This window comes from Emys orbicularis, chromosome 20 (genome assembly GCF_028017835.1).
Source record: "Emys orbicularis isolate rEmyOrb1 chromosome 20, rEmyOrb1.hap1, whole genome shotgun sequence".
In the NCBI taxonomy this organism is placed as follows: Eukaryota; Metazoa; Chordata; order Testudines; family Emydidae; genus Emys; species Emys orbicularis.
Window position 1 is genome coordinate 8,416,367 of NC_088702.1, and position 20,253 is coordinate 8,436,619.

Consider the following 20,253-nt stretch of genomic DNA (forward strand, 5'->3'; position numbering starts at 1 on the left):
CTAGGTCCTTTTCTGCAGAACTGCTGCCTAGCCACTCGGTCCCTAGTCTGTAGCAGTGCATGGGATTCTTCCATCCTAAATGCAGGACTCTGCACTTGTCCTTGCTGAACCTCATCAGATTTCTTTTGGCCCAATCCTCTAATTTGTCTAGGTCCCTCTGTATGCTACCCCTACCCTCCAGCGTATCTACCACTCCTCCCAGTTTAGTGTCATCTGCAAACTTGCTGAGGGTGCAATCCACGCCATCCTCCAGATCATTAATGAAGATATTGAACAAAACCGGCCCCAGGACTGACTGACCCTTGGGGCACGCCACTTGATACCAGCTGTCAACTAGACATGGAGCCAATGATCATTACCCGTTGAGCCCAATGATCTAGCCAGCTTTCTATCCACCTTATAGTCCATTCATCCAGACCATACTACTTTAACTTGCTGGCAAGAATACTGTGGGAAACCGTATCAAAGGCATAAGGGCATGTCCCTGTGTAACCAGTCCCTGGCACTTGTGTGCGATAGCGGAGGCTCGGTGCCTGATGGACAGGAGTGCCCTGAATAGAAGACTGCCTCTTCTAGGTCATCTTCCTCATCACTTGAAAATTGCTGGGCATTAGGTGAGTCCATCTGTACCAGTGCAATCGGCACTGGAGAACCGTCGGTGCCGAGTATAGGTGACCCAGGCTTGGATGCTATCTCAATGTCAGTTGAGTGAGTGAGGAAGCGCAATGCAATGGGCATCGGTGCCGTGCTTTTATGTGTAGATGCCTGTGAGGTCGGTCCTGTTGGTCCTGCCTGCTTGTGTGTGGCCTTGGTTGGTGCTGACTTAGTGCATTCAGGCATCGGCTCCGTAGCATGTGGCACCGGTGGAGGTGGCATGGTAATCGGAGGCGCTACTGGCACCATGTTCTTCCTCGGGGTATTCGATGCTGTGGAAGAGGAGGCCAATTTGTGCCTACTACTTGACTCCTTATCTCTGCCAAAGAGGTCCCAGTATGGATGGTGCCGGAGGTGCCTGGAGCATCAAAAGTGCTCACCCCACTGGCCGTCAGCACCGAAGGTAGTGATTATGCTACAGACCATTTCCTCTTCAGCAGTTCTCCATGGGTTGGAGATGCTGCCCTCTTCCTCGATTTTCTGGAGGAAAGGGAACTCGCCCTGTCCAGTGAGGAGGCACCCGGAGAATCCCCGATGGGGTTTTTCCAAGACAGACAGTGGTGTTAGGGATTTCTCCATAAGGATCCTTGTAAGTCTGAGATCCCTATTCCTCCTCGCTCTGGCTGTAAAGTTGCTCCAATGGTTGCATTTTTGAGGGATGTGCGTCTCCCTCAGGCAACGGATGCACTGTGAGCGTCCATCGGAGACAGGCATAGTTTCCTTACACGAAGTACAGCGTTTAAAACCAGGGAAGCCTGGCATTTTCATTGTCCAATTTTGTCATGGTACAAGGAGATAGAAACAAAGAGGAAGGCTCTCAGAGATTTTTTTTTTTTTTTTTTAATGGGGAAAGTCTAAGTCAGGGGTCGGCAACCTTTCTGAAGTGGTGTGCCGAGTCTTCATTTATTCACTCTAATTTAAGGTTTCACGTGCCAGTAATACATGTTAACGTTTTTAGAAGGTCTCTTTCTATAGGTCTATAATATATAATTAAACTATTGTTGTATGTAAAGTAAATAAGGTTTTAAAAATGTTTAAGAAGCTTCATTTAAAATTAAATTAAAATGCAGAGAGTCCCCCAGACCGGTGGCCAGGACCTGGGCAGTGTGAGTGCCACTGAAAATCAGCTTGCGTGCCGCCTTTGGCACCCGTGCCATAGGTTGCCTACCCCTGGTCTAAGTCATTAAACGGAAACCTAAGACTAACTATGAACTAACTACTGGGAATTAAAACTTAACAATAAGATTACAAATCATTTTCTAGGTAAATTTCTGATACGGCCGTTGGAGTTCTGTCTGCAGCCAAGGACAGTTGAGAAGGAACTGAGGGGGTTGGGCTGCGCAAGCGCTAGATGAAGTGTCAACAGTACTGCAAGACAGCTACTGCGCACGCGCATCCCGACTAGGCACTGCTGCCAAAAATCTCCGATCAGCGGCACCGGGGTGCACCAACATCTGAAGTGGAGCACCCATAGACACAGCACTCAAAGATCCTACCGTTTTTAAAAGAGGTCTCCCATCCAAGTACTAACCTGACCCATTCCTACTTAGCTTGTGAAATCTCACAGGATCACAAGCACAAGAGCATATAGCTACCATTATGGCCTAACATTCCCCCCTGAACACCCGCACCCATAACATATTGAAAGCATTTCTGCTTACCATTGTTGTTTGCAAACAGCGTCACTAGTGTCTTCTTAGCACTGTCACTGTTTTGAGCCCCACTGCTACTGACCGATGTAGCTGTAGAGAGATTACCTCCTATGGATGCATGGGCAACAATCGGCAGAGGGGCAGAAACAGGCTGCAGACTCACTGAAACTGCCAGGAAGGAATTTCATAGTCACATTTAGAAAAATGACACAGAGACACTACAATGTTTGCAGAGATGCCATAACAGCATGCTGTTTGGGCATATTGCTATTGTATTACACTAAGTAAAACCTGTAGTTTCAGGTATCCTGTTTTCTAAGCCCAGTATTTCCTACCAAGCAACACAAGCAAAAAAGGCATTTGGCCAGTTCAAGGCCATTGTTACTTATTGATTATTCCCCATCCCCTACTGAATCATTTTCTCTTTGCTGATGCCACTCTGTCTGCCACAGAAATCTTCGTCTAGCTCTGCTCCGGCCGGAAGAGCATGAAGCAGATGGCACCAAAAAGCAGCAGAACTACACCCTCCCTGTTGGAGGCACTGTCTTATCCTACTCACCTACCAACATACCCAGCATCTACTAGCTTGTGGTTTCTTGTTAAAGCCTTGGTGTTGAATCCTTCCCCAAATATCCCATGTTAACAACAAGATGCAAAAAGCAGCTAGTCAAAAGAAGTTAAAAAATTAGCTGCCAAGAACACCTCCAGAGCACCGCATAACAGGATTAGAACCTAGGTTCATAGTAGTTAAAGATGCAATAGGCCAACTACCCTTGAACTAGAGCATGAGATAGTCCCTAAAAGTACCAGATATTAAACTGATGCTATTCTTGATCTTAGCCAAAAGGCCAAGAAAAAGCAATTCAAATGGCCAAACAAAAGACTAATTTATTAAATATGCCAGTCTGTTCCACCCACATGCACAGCTAGGAAAGGACTTAAAAAAAAAAAAAAACAACCCACAACACACTCCAGACTCAAGAATTTGGGATGAACCAGAAGGATAGTGAGTAAATATTTTTTTATTTTATTCATGTTACTTCTACTCTTGAATTTTAAATCAATTATCATCTAGTGATAATTACTTTATACCCAGCCCCGTTCAACATGTTCATAACAGCTAAAGTCAATATTTATGATGCATCATTTTTATACAAATATCTAGATTGGGTAATTATAACTGGAACTATTAAATCAAAACTGACAACACTTCTCATTTTTATCTACCTATTAAGTCCCTTTAAATTAGTCTTAACATTTCTCTTCAAGAAAAACAACAATATAATAAAAAGATATTCTAATCACCAAATTTAATTATAACATGCATGTTTTGAAGTCAATAGAACTACTTAGGGGTGTTTAGAGTTAAGCATACATGCACTTGCACGATCAAGGCCAAAATCAGTTAAAATAGTGAAATAAAGTGACTTTAAAAAGTAATTAACAATCAAACAGGTTGCCATCTTGACAGCCTGACAATATAGGCTAGGACATAGGAAACGCAGTCTGCTGTTGAAATTAGTGGGAGAGTCAGCTTTTCAAAGCTGTTGGAATGAGCATACTACTTAACAGTAACATTTGCAAAAGTATTTGTAAAATGTAAAGCATTATATATACACACATACCCACAATGTTGTTTAATATATTATTCTTACATAAGTTATAAATTGGGTACTTTTTAAAACAATCACTTTGGTTGATTTAACAATAGATGAACAACTGTTAACCAGTTTCCTCCCCCCCCCAAAAAGTCACACCTTCAAATAACTTTGAAAATCTCTAATTCCACATTAATTCCATTGTTAAACTGCATTTCCTGCCTCTTAATAAGCAGGAGGTCCAGTCTGCTGAAGTATCACCAGAATGTCAGCTCCTGCAGAGCCATATGAAAGCTCTGTTCACAGTTACATATCAGAAATTTCTAACTGTTCAGAAAATTTATGTTTTAATATATCTATCATTTGATAGCTAAATATTTACTGAACAGCACATAAAGGGAAACTTCAATGATTAGTTAAATATAAATACTGTGCTATGCAACATCCGTATCTTGCATAACTCTATACTAAAATAGCTTATTACCCGTAGCAGTTTTATCAACTGAATTATAATCTTCAACCACAGAATCTTCAATCACGTCACTGATTTTCTGCCATGGCTCCAGCTCCTCCTCCTCACATTCCATAAAAAGGTCGGTGTCTGCCATCCTGTAAAGGGAAGAGAGGAAAGACCCTTTATTGGGTGTTGAGAAAACTAGATTTCGTCAGACAGTAGAAGTCTCATAAAACAAAGAATCCTAATTCCAGATCCACTAGTAATGTCCATTATTTCTTCACTGGGGTGGGGGAAAATGTGAAACTTGGAACTGAAAATTACTTTTTTCTTTCTTGTGTTTTAGAATTTAATCCACATGCTACTTGAAATGGATTTGTTTGTTCCCATTTCAAAAACAAAATTGTTTTTACCTTAAAACATCAGGATTTCAAATCTTTACATTTCTGTTTCAGTACTGCCAACCATAGGGGCCGACTTCCTCAGTTCCCAAGGGGTGCCTGCCCCAACTCCTCCCCAGGCCCGGCCCCGCACCCACTCCACCCATTCCTCCAAGCCCTGCCTCTTCCCGCCCAATCGCACCTCTTCCTGCCCCCGCTCCTGCCCCCAGTGCCTATGCTGCCAACCCTGATGGTTCAAAAATCATGACCCAGAATCCCCAAATTCATCAAATTTATTTTTTAAAAATCAGGAGATTTAAAAAATAATAATGATTTTTGGTCTATCTTCTGGTTTTTGAGCACTCCCTGACTGCCCTCAGTATGTGTGTGACAACTGCAGGCTGAAAACTTCAATCTTAAATGCATACAAGATGTGCACACACAAAAATGCAGGCCTCTGCTCCCCAACCCTGTCCAGAATCCTCCTCAGCGCCCCACTAGCAGACTTTCACAGCCACTAATTCCCCAGCAGGCTCCTATAGCCATCTCTGTCAACACTATGCTTCCTTGTGGCAAAGAGTTCCACATGTCGATTATAAGCTAGTTTTTAAAAAAGTGGATTTCCTGTTAACAGTCTTATAATCATTTCCTTTCCAATTCACTGAATGATTTTATATTATGAGAATTGTAAATAGGAATGCCTAATTTACTTTCTCTACACCACTCATTTTCTATACCTCTATCATGTCCCCTCTTATCTATATTTTGTCTAAAGTAAACAATTCCAAACATTTTAATCTCTCCTCATGTGGAACTCTCTCTTTCCTGATAATCATTTTTGTCACTCTTCTCTGAGCTCCAATTTCTTCTACATCTTTTTGAGATACAGTGACCAGAACTGAATACAGCTGAAGGTGTACCATGGATTTATACAGTGGTAATATATTTTTCAGTGTTATCCACTCCATTCTTTACACATCCTAACATTTTGTTTGCTTTTTTGACCACCATTGCACATCGGAGAGAAATTCTCACTGAGCTGTCTACAACAATGGCCACGTCTTTTTCCTGTGTGGTTATACTTAATTTAGACCTCAGTGACACATGTAGGAATGCAATACTAACACTTATAGATTGTACATCTTTAAGTTATCTAAACATTCAGACCAGCAAGCCAGTATTAAAACAAGATGGAAACTGCTTTACAGTTTTTGATATTAGCCTCTAGCATCACAAAGAATGTCTCTTCTCAGATGGTAAGACAAGTGTCAGTATCAGGCCTCCAAAAAGCTGGTTTTCATTTTTACTGTTCAGTTCTACATATAGGTCTCCAATAGGGCTTTACACCTTGATAACTCCTGGGCCAACCAAAATGGAAGCATCATTCTTGTAGAACTAGCTCTGCATTGTTTCATTTAGCTGGAATTAGGAGTCTCTAAACTCCATCTTGCCATGTGGTTCACCAAAAAATTCAATTCAATTTAATGGCACATTTATGGCCATGTCTACACTAGAAAGCTTACAGAGGCACAGCTGTACTGATACTGATCGCTTGTGGAGCTGCTCTATGCCGATGGGAGAGAGCTCCCCTGTCAACATAATAAAACCACCTCAATGAGCGGCGGTAGCTATGTCAATGGGAGAAGCTCTCCCAATGACACAGCGCTGTGCACATCACCACTTAAGCTGGTGAAACTTATGTCGCTGGGGGTGGGGGGGAGGTTTCACACGGGGATAGTGTAGACATGGCCTTAGAAATCTTTAACCCAAACCAGTAATTTCAAAAATTGTATTGCATTTTAAACTAGAGGTTTTAATAGGTTACCATGAAAACTTATTTCCTAATCTTCAAGATTACTTTATTGATGTAACCTATTGTCCTTTCCATCTACTACAGACCCACCTGAATGGGCCGAAAGCAGAACAAGTGGCAGTTTGGTAGCATAGCTAAATGAGGCTTCACACTTGCAGAAAGGATTTTTCTCCTCTTGATTATGTTTTGGTGGAAGAGGAGACTGTTGTGATTGCATTTTGTCATCTCTACTACCATTTGACAGCCATTCAATCTGATGAGAAACATTCTGAGACAGATTGGCCAAAGTAAACAGCTGACAATAGAAGACAAGCAAGAAAGTAATCCAGCTCATTTACAGACAATTTGTGTTATCAATAGCCACAGCAGTAGAGCTGACCAGAATGCTTAAATACAGACCCAGGTTTTCATTAATTTGCTGCTGTAAGGCAATTTTAATTTTATACAGTATACCATAGATTAAGTAATCATACTGGGACTAAACTGTAAATGTAACTCAGATCATTGAGCTACAGTCATTTTACTCCTAATACAATCAAAGTTCTAGCCAAACAAAAGTTGTATCTCTCACAAACTTCAGGACATAACTCACTCGAAAGCAACTGTCTAAAGGAGAATGGTATTTAATGCATCCAAATATTCAGTCATGATTGCTTATGAGTATCTGTTTGCTGGGTGATGTTAATGGATCACAGACCTGGGTGGGGTCAATGGGTGTACTAAACACCTTCCATTCAGGCTAAATGAGGGAACCATTAAATGATCCATTGTTTACTGATAATTGAAACAATGGAAACCATCACCTGTGAACTGAAGCAGCATGGCAAGCCTGAACAGTGACTGGACCATGCTGACTAAGGGGTCTTCCTGAAGGCTGATAGCAAATGCAGGGATTGAGCATCCTGGTAGGTACTGAGGGGGGATGTAAGTGTCTGAGAGAGATATGCAGAAGCACCAGAGCAGACAGACTCTCTGAAGTGGCGAAGGATACATCCAGAACCAGCATGGCCCTTAGAGAAGCCTAGGAAGAGAGCTTTTGGGTTAAGTGCTGCTGACTGGAAAGGGGCTTGGAACTGTGGACAAAAGAAACCATTTCCCGTTGTTTGGTTCCTCCTGGGTTCAGGGAAGCAGAATGTTGTAATTCTTTGTAAATAAACAGGATCGCACCAAAGATACCTGACTCTATCATCAATTTCTCCTCCTAAAAGAAACATCCCTCAGAACCCTGAAATTTGGCTACCACTTCCGTCAAAAAAGGGGTAACAATACTGACTTGAATGGGACTTCTTTAAAAAAAAAAAAAAAAGATTGGGTAGTAAGCGGATGAACCAACTCCACAGAATAAAGTTATACACAACTGTTTGCAGGACTAAAGCCTAAATAAGACTATACACAAGGAAACAATGAGTTATGGAATACAACAAATACTCTGTAATTATATTAAAAAACAGAGGAACTCAAGAGGGTTAGGTTGTTAGGGCAACACAGTGGTGGTATGTGGTTAAGCATGAAAATCAACTTGGGGAAAGTACTGAACCATTTTATCTTTTAATATTAGTTCATAGACCTGATTAGAAGCTTAACTAAGTCACATACAGTTTTATTCAGAGTAATAGCAGTAGCCCCCACTTTTCTCCACTTTCATATCTGTACGATAGCAGGGTACTGAGGTAAAAAACAAACTGTTGCACATGACTAGAGATATGGGCTTCGTCTAAATATCTTTTTTTTTTTAATCATTCTTAAAACATATGTTTATGTATTTAAAAATATAACCTGAAGTGACAACTCTTTGCAAAATTAATAGATTGATATAAAATAGGCATTAAACCTGAAACAAATATCTATTAGTAGGAAAACAGATTGCCATTACATATTGTGAGAAGTTTACATGGCATATATCTGTGACATCCTTTTATTTAAAAAAAAAGGGGGGGGGGAGCAAAATGTGGCACTTGGTGTAAAATGTAGTGTTCATATTCCATTGGGGAAGAGTAGGCTTAAAGAACTGGATACACTGTTTCAAAATTGTAATTTTTCATTAGCAAGCACTCAGCAGCCACGTTTTGTGCAGCTCCATCCGTGACATTTTATTTTAATTATTTAAGTAGATAAATTTGCATGTCAGTACAAATCAGTTTTGAAAACATTGTGGATTTAGTGCTCGTGAAAAGTGCTAGACTGAGACTAGATTTCCTTTACAAGTTTCAGAGTAGCAGCCGTGTTAGTCTGTATCCGCAAAAAGAACAGGAGTACTTGTGGCACCTTAGAGACTAACAAATTTATTAGAGCATAAGCTTTCGTGGACTACAGCCCACTTCTTCGGATGCATATATGGGCTGTAGTCCACGAAAGCTTATGCTCTAATAAATTTGTTAGTCTCTAAGGTGCCACAAGTACTCCTGTTCTTTTTCCTTTACAAGGTTTCCCAAGGAGAGAAGCAGGTGTGGGGAGCCATGTGGCTCCTGGGCAGGAGGGGGGGTGTGGTGGTTGCTATAACCGGCCATGTCTGAGCAAGGATCATTCACATAAGTAAGGGTTTTCAGGACTGGGCCTTTCCTCATCACATCTAATTAAATTTTTTTGAGTTTTTTTACTCTTCACTTCTTTCTCTTTTAATCAAAGAATAATTACAGGATACCAGGAACTCTAGACAAGTATGTTAAGTTACATGACAAAGATAGGTCATAACTCCACTGGGAGGTAAGTAAAAGAAAAAGAACAGAATGAGGATTTGAAATTGTACACATTCATCAACAAAATGGCTACTACTGCTTTTCTTGCATATCTAGCAAATAACAAGCAAGTGCATTTATGTAGCTGTTGCTATGAGAATCCATACTAAGAAAAATGATCAATTCACCCCAATAGTTTACTCTTTTTTCTCCTGACAAGATAATGAACAAAAAGTTCATAAATTTAACATATTATTTCAGCCAGGTTATTCCAGTTTAGAACAACCAATCTCCTTTACATCTGTTTAAGCATGTGTCCATTCAGTAACCCCGTTACTCCATATGTCCACTGAACTCATACAAATATTTGCTTAAAAGAAGCTTGTTCAGTGAATAAAAAACCTGGTAACCAATGGGAAAATACAACAAATGAACAGCTGACTGGTAAAAATAATAAGTCAATCTTAATTGTCAAATAAAACATTCGAAAAAAATCCATAACTCATCATCATGCACTTGACTAATTGTACATTAGAGTTAGTATGTTAGGCTTCTGTATTCCTTTAAAAAGAATTAAACAAGTGTTTTTCATAAGAACTTAAGTGAAGATCTCTCACAATATGGAACCAGCTCCAGTATCACTTTCAGGGGAAAACTATTTTTCTTAAGTAAATTATTCTGTTGAATTATATCACCTCTGCTATTTCTATTATTTAAGTATCACTACAGAGCACTCATCAACATAGTATCTGAGCATTTCAGAAACATTACTAATGTATTTATCTTAATAACCCCAGGAAGTAGGGAAATATTCTCCTAATTTTAAAGATGCTAAGACTCAAAGTGACTTGCCCAATATTCCACAGGAAGTCTTTGGCACAGCCAGAAACAGAATCCAGGTCTCCAAAGTCCTAGTCCAGTGCATTAACCACAAGACCAAACTCCCCCTCATTCAAAATAAGAATAATTTCTGGATGACAAAAGATAAGGAAACACACCCTGACAAATAAAACAAAAGAAGGCTCTGCAGCATCAATCTACCTTTAAGCTCTGCATAGCAGGAAAAAATAAGACTCCATATGTCCTAAATACAATTTTTTTCTCTCATTTGGTACAAATTTATAATAATTACATTTGAACTTATTTTAAAAAATCCAAAATCGTGAGATAGATCTATACATGTTTCTAGTAGGTCATTGTCTCAATTAACAAATGCCTGCATATTTGTGATTTTAAATATTCATCCTCTTAGAAACATCTAGAAAAGAATTCCATGCAATAAAGCTCCGCTGAGATAATAAAAGAATGGTGACACTTAAAACAGTAACCATTTGTTTGGAGTCATATTACTCCGTACTAAATGAGCAACAGTGCCTAGACATTATATTGATGGGCACTTTATAAATATTTAAGACAGACAGTCAGATCTGTAAACTAAAGCATGCATAGTACGTCTATCCAGTAAGGTAAAAGCTATGAAGTTTAAAATTACATTAAGGAAATCTTTCCACACATTATTAAGAATACATAATTCAACACCTCATAATTATTCAAAAGACGCTAAGGTAAAACGTTAAAGAGACTGTAGCTACAAGCTTCCTTTGACACTAACTTGCATTAAGTGCGTGGTATTTCATCTGTTCATATCAACTCAACTAAGAAAATGTCTTCTCTCTTCTACAATGTAGCAGCTTTGTTTTTCATAGCTTTGATCTTGAATATTTTTGTAAGTAAGAAGCCCTTGCTCAATAAAATGATTAATCCCAGTGATAAATACTCTACATTTAGCTTTTCAGCAAGGCAGATTGCTTGCTTGCAAATATGGATGCCAAAAAAAACCCAACAACAATCACTAAATGTGCTAAATATACTACGAGAAATAAAACATTTTAGATGCATTCCCCCCCACCCCCGCTGTCAGCTGAAATGTGGGAAAAGACCTTTATAGTGTTAAAAGCCAGTGTGTATTAATTATACATAATTAATTGTCACAATTACAAAATATGGCCCCTTTGGCTTATGTAGACCAACATGGCTCATATTCATCTTTACCACAAGGAAAAAAATCATTAAGCCAATGGTCATTATGTTCTTGTATTAAAAAGGTTAGCATTTGATTATCCATTCTGCTAAAACAGCTACCTTCACTGGTGGAGAGCCAGCAATAAAAATTTGAATTTGCATCCAAGTAGACAGATTACCCTAAATTTGAGAAAGGTCTTTTTTCCTTCTCGCCTAGCAGCAAAAAGCTGCTTGTCTCTTTTCTAATTTCAACTGAAATTTGGCATCTGATCTAAGCTCCAATTGTATTTATTAAAATTAATGAACTGCCATCCTGTACAATTAGATAGATATAAAATGTAACAATTATGAACTGACATTTTTCTCCAGAAAGCTTGAGGAAACAGCTAGGAAGAAGAAGAGTTTTTCTTTTTTGTTTTAAAAATTTAGTGCTATTTTTAAACCTTCAAAAAGCATCTCACCAAACAAAATTCAGTTAATTCAAATCCTACCACCAAAAAAAGGCCACAAATTAAGGATCTGATTCTCAACTAATATAAGTTTTACCCTAGTGTAGCTCTATTAACTTCAATGTAGTTAGTAGTAATTCATAGAGATGTAAGTAAGTGAAGAGAATCAGGTCCCAAATGTGTTTATCAGAAGCACCTGTGGGTACTGGATTCTACATGGCAGCTGTAGAATAAGGCAGCTGTGGCTCACTGAAGTGATATCTAGGTCATGAGATTATATATTTACTATTTCTCTCTCAAGTCTATATTACTTGACACAAAATGAGTTACACCCCCAGACCCTCCCATACAAAAACTTTTTAAGGACTGCAAATTCAAGATTCTTCCTACAGTATTCTTGAAAGCTTGCATGAGAGGACATGCTATAAGTGTATAAGCTTTATTTAAAGTTTTTAATTAAAAAAAATAAATCTATATAAATCAGCACTTGTTAGGCTACTCTGGTGGCCCACTTTCTGCTAAATAGTGACCTCATCTCCAACACAGGCAGTCTTGGGGACAGAATATCGGATCACAAAGTGAATATCCATCCTACTATATGTGGGGTTAAAAAACAACTTTGTTTTAAGATTAAATAATATTTTCTATTTCTATAGAGTCATTTATTCCAGAAATTCAAAGCTTTTTACAAACATTAATTAATCCTCACAACATCCACATGAAGTAGGGAAGTATTTTTATAACCATTTTATAGATGGGGAAAACTGAGGCAAGGAGCTGTGAACTGACTTGCCCAGTATCAAATATAGCAATTTATATAAGAGAATTAAAGAGAATTAAGGAGCTTTGACTTCTGGTCCCCTGATGAAACCACTAGTTAATACTTTCTCACTCAACATAAAGCCCTCCTCATTATTAAAACCAGAATCAAAGCAAAATGGAAACAGATTTCCAGTCTCTGACCTTTCAGCTCCCCCAAATTAATTAATTGCAAATTATGTCATTTTAAACAACATTCACCACCACCAATGCTCACAAATGTGGATTTTAATTTAAAAAACTTTATTCACAAATACAACAAACATGGTGAGAAGTACTTGACGTCATATAAATTTACAGGGTATAAAATGAAGACAGTTATCTTTTAAAACAAGGGAACCTGCAGGGATGATCAATCTAAGTATTGGACCATATCATGTTGTTAATTAATTTTTTAGACAAAATTCTGCATTGATTCCAACGGGGATCTTACACTCATGGCCCACTGTTTGCAATTTAAGATTGAATGCTCATCATGGAAATAACACTAAAACAGGAATGTTATTTAATCTGAACACAACACAGCAAACCTATAAACCCTGATTTAAAAGTCTGGATTTATTTCTCCCCAAAGAATATGGCAGGATAATTTTAGTTTGAACACAAAGAGATGGAATCCTGCAAGTCTTAGGCAAAATATCCATTGAAGGCAATGGGCCCTGATTCATCATTGCCCTGCAACTCCTCTTATGCCAACTAAGGTAAACTGGTGCAAAGGAGGTGAAAGCCTCTCCAGGAGATCTTTGCAACCGCTCTCAGGCTCTCAATCAGAGGGCATTCTGGAATGGGGACAGGAGAGGAGGTGTGTCGGGGGCAGGAGGCATGCCCAGCACACACCTGTGCCCTGATGATTCTGTGCCTACAAAAATGCCCACAGAGGCCCCTGAAGCAGATGCACGATTTGGGCTGTCCTAGCTAAGAATAGGGTTGAATTAGTAGATGCACAAACTGCCTTCTCTCTGTCCCTTCACTAGTGTAGAATCTAATCCAATGAGTTTTGACTAAGAATTGCAGGATTTGACCCAAAATTATTATCTGTATCCCAGAAGATTAATTTTTAACACTAAATTATATAAGCTTTGTGCACATTCCTTGCCAAACAAGTTCATCACCATTTTTTTACACTAGTGTGGATTTGCTACCAAAGATTTTATTCAAGAGCACTTATAATATATCCCAGCTAATATTTCAGTCCTCTCCCGCAACTGTTGTTTTTCTCTCAGTGTGAAAAAATATCATCTGCATTAATATGTAATTGCCACTTACATTTTCTTTCCCATTTACTAAAAAACAAAGACCAGGATAGGCCTGAAAACAAAATAAAGTTAAAAAAAAAAAAAGGAACCCCCTCACTTGAAAAACAAAGCTAAAACCCTAATGATGCTTCATTTGGTTCTTTATCAACGACAACGTTAGACATAAATGGAATGTATAAATGCACTGTCAACCACTCTCCCTCCTCTAAGCCCATCTATTCTTTCCGTCCCACCTCCCTTCTTGCCTCCACACACTCCCCTCACCTAAACTGTCATCTTGTTTCTTGTCTTCTGCATGTCGTCCCCCTATTTTGATTGTAAGCATTCAGGGGCAGGGAACATGTTTTATCTTTATAAGAGCTATGATAATTGATGGCACTGGAATGTTTCTTAATAACATATAATAAATTAACCCCATGATTAGGGCAGGATATATTCCTCTGCTATTAGGACAAATCCTGCAATCCTTACTCTGGCAAAACGCCCATTGACTTCAAGGAGTATTTTGCCAAGACAGCATATTGGATATAAAACTGATACCAGACTGGATATTAGTCGAAAAGCAAAGAATCTATAATGGGTTTTATATGATGTTTTAATTGTTGTTGATATCACTATTTTGACCCATTTTACAGCACCTCAGATGAAGTTTGGAGGGGTGGGAGAGTTGTTTGATATGTCAAAGTCTAACAATTACCTCCTCAAGGACAAGGCAAATTTATTTTTCGTTGGCTGACGTGGTTCATTTTAGTTCACTGGCTACCAGGATTACTTTAAAGGGCATATTAAAATGTGTACAAATGTTATCACTTTGGTGTGTTACATGTTTTATTAAAAGCTTTCAAGTGTGGGATAGCTATTAGTTAAAATGTATTATTATTGTACATTAAATTATCATCTGCTCTTACATTTTGAACTGGAAAAGAAAAAAATATATTTAACTTGCTTTCTGACATACTTGTGCATCTAGACTAGCTTTATATGAGACCCCAAAATTATAAGAGATCCAGGCTATGGGAGAGACTTGCTGGGAGACTGGGCCTGCCCATGAACAGCAAGTCTGTTCAGTCTAGGTTCTTATAACATGCTCATCAACTTTGGCACTGATCTTGCAAATGGCTCTGTGCAGGAGGACTCACAAAGAACCCCACTGACTTCCATAGGGCTCTTTGTGGATTCAGGGGTCTGGCCATATGAACCCAGTTGAAAAATAAGGGGAGTAATTAGTGTCTGAGCATTTGTGATGTGATGCTCATAACTACTAACAATGTATCCATACATACACATAAGCGGGGGCGTGAGAGGGGAGAGAAACCAGAACATTTGCAGAACCCCAACCCAGACTGGGACTCCAAGCAGATAGGGGCCGGAGGCCGTTTGGAATGATGTGGTGGGTGGATGAACCAGGTAGTGTCTAGTGTAATTCACACTGATGTGTGATTTAGAAATGTGCATTGAGATACACCTCGTGAGGCAGATTGTTAATTTCTGTGACCTCCAAACTACTGGACAGTGGGTAGTGGGATATAGATCAGGGCCATTAGTCTCAAATGCCTGCAGGATGTCCCCCCAAAAGGAGTGGCAGCCCCGCAAGAATAAGTCACTTGTGCCCTGCTTGATGTGACTTGGTGACAGCAACTGCTGCCAAGTTCACAAAGCAGAGAGCTGCTTGTTGGTGCATGTGGGATGCTGATGTCTGTACCCATCCCCATATATTCTTCACGCCACAACCTGGCGAAATGGGGTAAGCAGAGGGCAAGTTAAAAGATGCCCTAATGGCAGGTATCTGAGGTTTCTCAGACACCCACCCAAAACAGACACTCTGAAGGGGGAAAAGCAGTGAGGAAGCTAAATGGTTCCACCTCACGCTGGGAGGAGCGAAAAGCATGTTATGGGGACCTCCAGGTTCATTGAGGCAGCCAGGCTGAGGGGAGCCACACTCACTCCCGGGAGGGAAGTGGCTTGCAGGCTAAGGAGACCCGACCCCCTCCACTCTGGGGAGCAGCAAGTATGGCCAGAGCAACCCCTCATTGAGGCACTCAGGCCAAGGGGTACCCTCTGAGAGTGACAGCCAGGCTAAGAGATTCCCCTCCTTTCTCTGAGGAGAGCGGCGGGCAGGCTAAGGGGACCCCATCGTTGAGGTGGGTAGGCAAAGGGGGGCTCACTCTGAGGGTCAGGGGGAGCAGCAGGAAGGCCAACCCCCCCTCACTCTCAGAAGGGCAACTAGGTGGACTCCCCCAGTTCATTTTCAATACAAAGAGTGGGGATGGCACCTTCCCCACAGGAATAAAAACAGACTAGCTTCCATTTATTGCGGCTGCTTGGGAAGAAAAGGTAGAGAAAATAATCCCTGTGCCCAACATGGCCGCCCACCCAACAGCAGCAGCCCTAGGAAGGGGGTGGGAGGCAAGGAGACAAGGGAATCTGCAATCCTTCTCCCCGCAGGGACGGGAACCAGCATGAGGGGAGCGTGGGAGGCACTTTAGGACGGCGCATGGGTTGTTCGGTGCAATGTTTAACCCGTTATGTTCGTCTCCAGCCAGCCGGGAGAGGGGGGGGGCTGACGCGGAGGGAGCAGCCAGGGCCGCATCACTCCCCTCCCCTCAGAGGGAGGAGGGGGTATGCGGATCACTCCGCCTCCCCAGTCAGCGAAGCCGAGAGCGCGAGCAAGGAGATATTCCGCCGCCCAGCGGGAGCAGCTCCTCCCCCCTCCCCTCAGGAACCCCGATCCCTTCCTCCCTCCCTCCCCGCTAAGCGCGTCTGGCGGCCGCTTTGTGTACGGCGCGCGCTGCCCACCCCCCACCCGCTCACAGACCCGGGCGGTTCGAACCGGTTCCAACGGTCACCGCCACCCGCATTCTTGTCGTGCGCGCGCGCCGCCAACCTCTCCCCCCTCGTGCCCCCCCCCCCGAGTCTGATTGATTCTGCAGCGTCCGCCCCCCCACATAACGGACTCGCTCCAACTCACCTTTCTCTCCGTCTCCCGCCGCCGCCGCCGCCTCCTCAGCCGAGCTTGGCTCGCTCGCACACGCTCTTAAAGTGACACGCACCCCACACAACCTCTTACAGGGCGAAGTGGCCGGGAGGGGAGGGCAGGTTGCATGAGCTCCCCCCAAATATTTTTGCCCCCCCTTCCGAAAAAAAGAAGCTGCGGGTTGATACACACAGAAAGGACCAACAGACACACACACACACACAAAAAGGGGACCGGGCCGGCGGAGGGATACGGTGACGTCATTTCCTTCTCGGCTTCAACGCCGTCCTCTGACTGGCTGAATGAGGTGACATCACTGGGAGCCAGGCGCATCCTAACTTGTCATGGGGAAGTTTGTCTGAGGCACAAATTTTTTGGGGATTCTCTGGGAGGGAGGTTGGTGATAGAAGGGGACTTTTTTTTTTAGGTTGATCCCAGTGACACATGTCCAGAAATGACTGGGAAGATGGAGATTTGGGGGGAGGGAACCAAGAAGTGGCTAGTGCTGCCTTTTAAGGGCCTTGTGGCGAGTAGGTCTGCCTCGGTTGTGCTGCCTGATGAAGGCCAAATAGTTAATGGTCCAAACTGGTATCCAATGTATCCTAATTTTTCCTACAGGTGGCAAAGGGAGTTTGGAGGCAGGACTCGAACCCACCACTTGCAGTGGGTATTGCCTTTGGCATGGCTAGTGACGTGGCAGCGTCTCAAACCCATCGCCTGCACCAGTTATTGGCTTTGGCATGATTAATGATACGGCTGAGTCTCAAGCCCACCATCTGCAGCAGGTATTGGCTTTGACATGGTTAACGGTATGACTAGGACTCGAACTCACCAGCTGCAGCAGGTATTGATTTTGGCCTCGTTAGTAACATGGCTAGGTGCCAAATACACCACCTGCAGAGGATATTGGCTTTTGGGTGGTTGGCAACATGGCTAAATCTGGAACCGAGCCCAACACCTGCAGTAGTTAATGGCTTTTGGGTGGTTTGCAACATGGCTGGTACTAGAACTCCCCACCTGCAAGATATAATGTTATTTGGTGGTGTAGTAACATGGCTGGGATTCAAACCTGTCACCGACAGTCTTCCTCCCCCTCCTACCCTTCTTAGTGTAGCCACAGGATTCAAACCCATCACCCAAAACAAATAACATTTCTTTGATGGCTAGTGATGTGGTTGGGATTAGAATCTGCAGCCTGGAGCGTGTAGGAGTTTTTTGTGGTTAGCAATGTGTCTGCAACTTCAAGCTACACTTGTGTCAGGTAACTACTTTTGGTGATTAGTGACATAGCCAGAATCTGAATCACGTTTAGTCAGTCAGGACCAAAAGTCATTACCAGCAGACATTTTTGGGCGTCCGTGATAGGAGTTGGAGTTAAAAAAAGGTTTCATGTCCTCTCCATAAAACCCATAATTCTGTCAGTATTTGGCACTAATTTCTTCCCTCGCTGGTAGCTTGAGCAGAGAGACCAAGGAATAAATGGACCATGGAAATTGAACATCTTTGCTGTCCTCCAGGGGGATTGTTGAAGGACAGGACTCAGGCACACTGACATGGAGATGAGAGAGTGTATAGCAAATCTGTAGGCACTGTCCAAGTGGCTATACAAGCCCTGTTCAGTAGGATGCTTAAGCACATGCCTAACTTTAAGTATGTGATTAATCCCAATATAGTCATTGGGACTACTCAGAGTTTAAAGTTAGGCACTTTCTTAAGAATCTTGCAGGATCGGCACCATAGACTTTTGATTTCCAGCACATAACATGAAGGGCTAAAATTCTCACACACACATGAAATGTTTTAAATCCTTAATAATAGTAATCATATTTATAATTAATACATACATTTTAAAATAATCAGTAATATATTTTATAGTAACCACATACAATTACAAAATGAACAATGACAGTATGCTTAACTGATAATACATATAACAGTAATCAAATAATACATTATTAGGAATATATATTTAACAATAAATATATTGACTAACACGGCTACCCCTCTGATACTTAACAATAAATGTATTATTAATCTTTATTTATCAATACTGAACAATAATATATTAAAATAAATCAATCCTTATTTTGTGTAATAGTAAATAGTTAAATTATATATTTGTTAATCACTATTAATAAATAGCTATTTACATCTTCAGTGCACATTAAAAACATTAACTTATGTTTTTTCACTACACTCCTGTGATGTTGGTGAATAATAGTCTGCCCAAATGGACCAACTTAATGAGGCATTTGCCTGTTGCTAGCATGTTATTTATTATCCTGGAATTTATTAAACATGCATGTTAGTCTTCTTCCGATGGACCTCTATGAATTACCAATCATTCTTCCCAGCTCACACTATGCATCAGGTTACTCGACCACTTATTGGTGGGAAGTGTTTGCCTGTGTATCACTTCTCTGCCATTTAAAGTTCCAAATCTCTGCTGGGGTATTTCCACTGAAGTCAACAATAGTATTAGTAATGTGTATTTATTTGTTTATTTGCACTGCAATAGTACCTAGGAGCCCCAATCATGGTCCTGCACCCCACTGTGTTAGGTGCTGTACAAAGGAATCATTTCAAGAAATACCAGCAATTTTTGCTTGCTTTTCCATGAACATTTTCTGGAGCTAGCTGAACAAAGAGTGAAATATTCAGGAAACAAAAATTAAGAACAGTTCATTAAAGTTAATTATTTTCATTGCTGCTCTACACTTAGAAGTGGAAATGTTAATAAAAATGTCTCTCCAAGGAATTCAGATATCATTAAAATAATGGAACTAAAAATGGCAATATTTTATAACAATAACAGATCAATAACTATTGTGGTAACCACTTAAAAATCAACATTTACCACACCACAATATTTGATTTCTCTATTGTATTTACAATATTTCTTAGAATAGAAAACAGCAGGATTCACTATGACCTCTGTCTTCATCCAATGCATACAATTAGGATATCAAATTCAAGATGAGCCTAATAAGCAGGACAAAAAGAAATAGAGGATTTAACTGTATTCAATCACCTCAGTACTCTCAAGTTGTTTATAACTGTGGTGGGTACATGTGAAACAAAAGGGAAGACAATGCCACTTTAGACAATGTATCAAACCTAGGATTTCCTGGTTGCCACTGTGCTGCACACTAGGCCGTTCAGAAATTCACAGTGATAATAGGGTTAGGATTCAGATCCTCATGCTCCAAAAAGCTCAGACAGATGTCTGAGAATAAGGGAGAATCTTCTTTAACTGATGGCTGTGTAGGGTTTATGACCCACAACTGATCACTCCTGATTCTACCCAGCAAAGAACATTAGCACACAAACACTGGCAAGTTAGTTAGGCATAATATAGATTTTTGGATTTAGGACCTACTATTAAATAAAATAAAAAGACCTAGTAGGCTTACTATTAAATGTATCAGTCTCTTAAGAAAAATTAACTATTTCTCTGAGAGCTTCATGGGAAAATGGGAGTAGGCGAGGTCCAGGTGTGTCAACTAA

At 40.8% G+C, this 20,253-nt stretch overlaps 1 protein-coding gene across 1 annotated transcript in view; it reads right to left on the reverse strand.

Moving 5' to 3' along the window:
• POGZ (pogo transposable element derived with ZNF domain) overlaps positions 1-16,980 on the reverse strand; it is a 65,425-nt gene extending 48,445 nt beyond the window's left edge. The window contains exons 1-3 of the mRNA XM_065420015.1: positions 16,741-16,980; positions 4,389-4,513; positions 2,316-2,474 (exon numbers count right to left, since the gene is read on the reverse strand). Coding sequence (XP_065276087.1) covers positions 2,316-2,474; positions 4,389-4,512 — 283 coding nt within the window. The 5' untranslated portion in view covers position 4,513; positions 16,741-16,980. The remainder of the gene's footprint in view (positions 1-2,315; positions 2,475-4,388; positions 4,514-16,740) is intronic.
• Between the last annotated feature and the right edge of the window lie 3,273 nt (positions 16,981-20,253).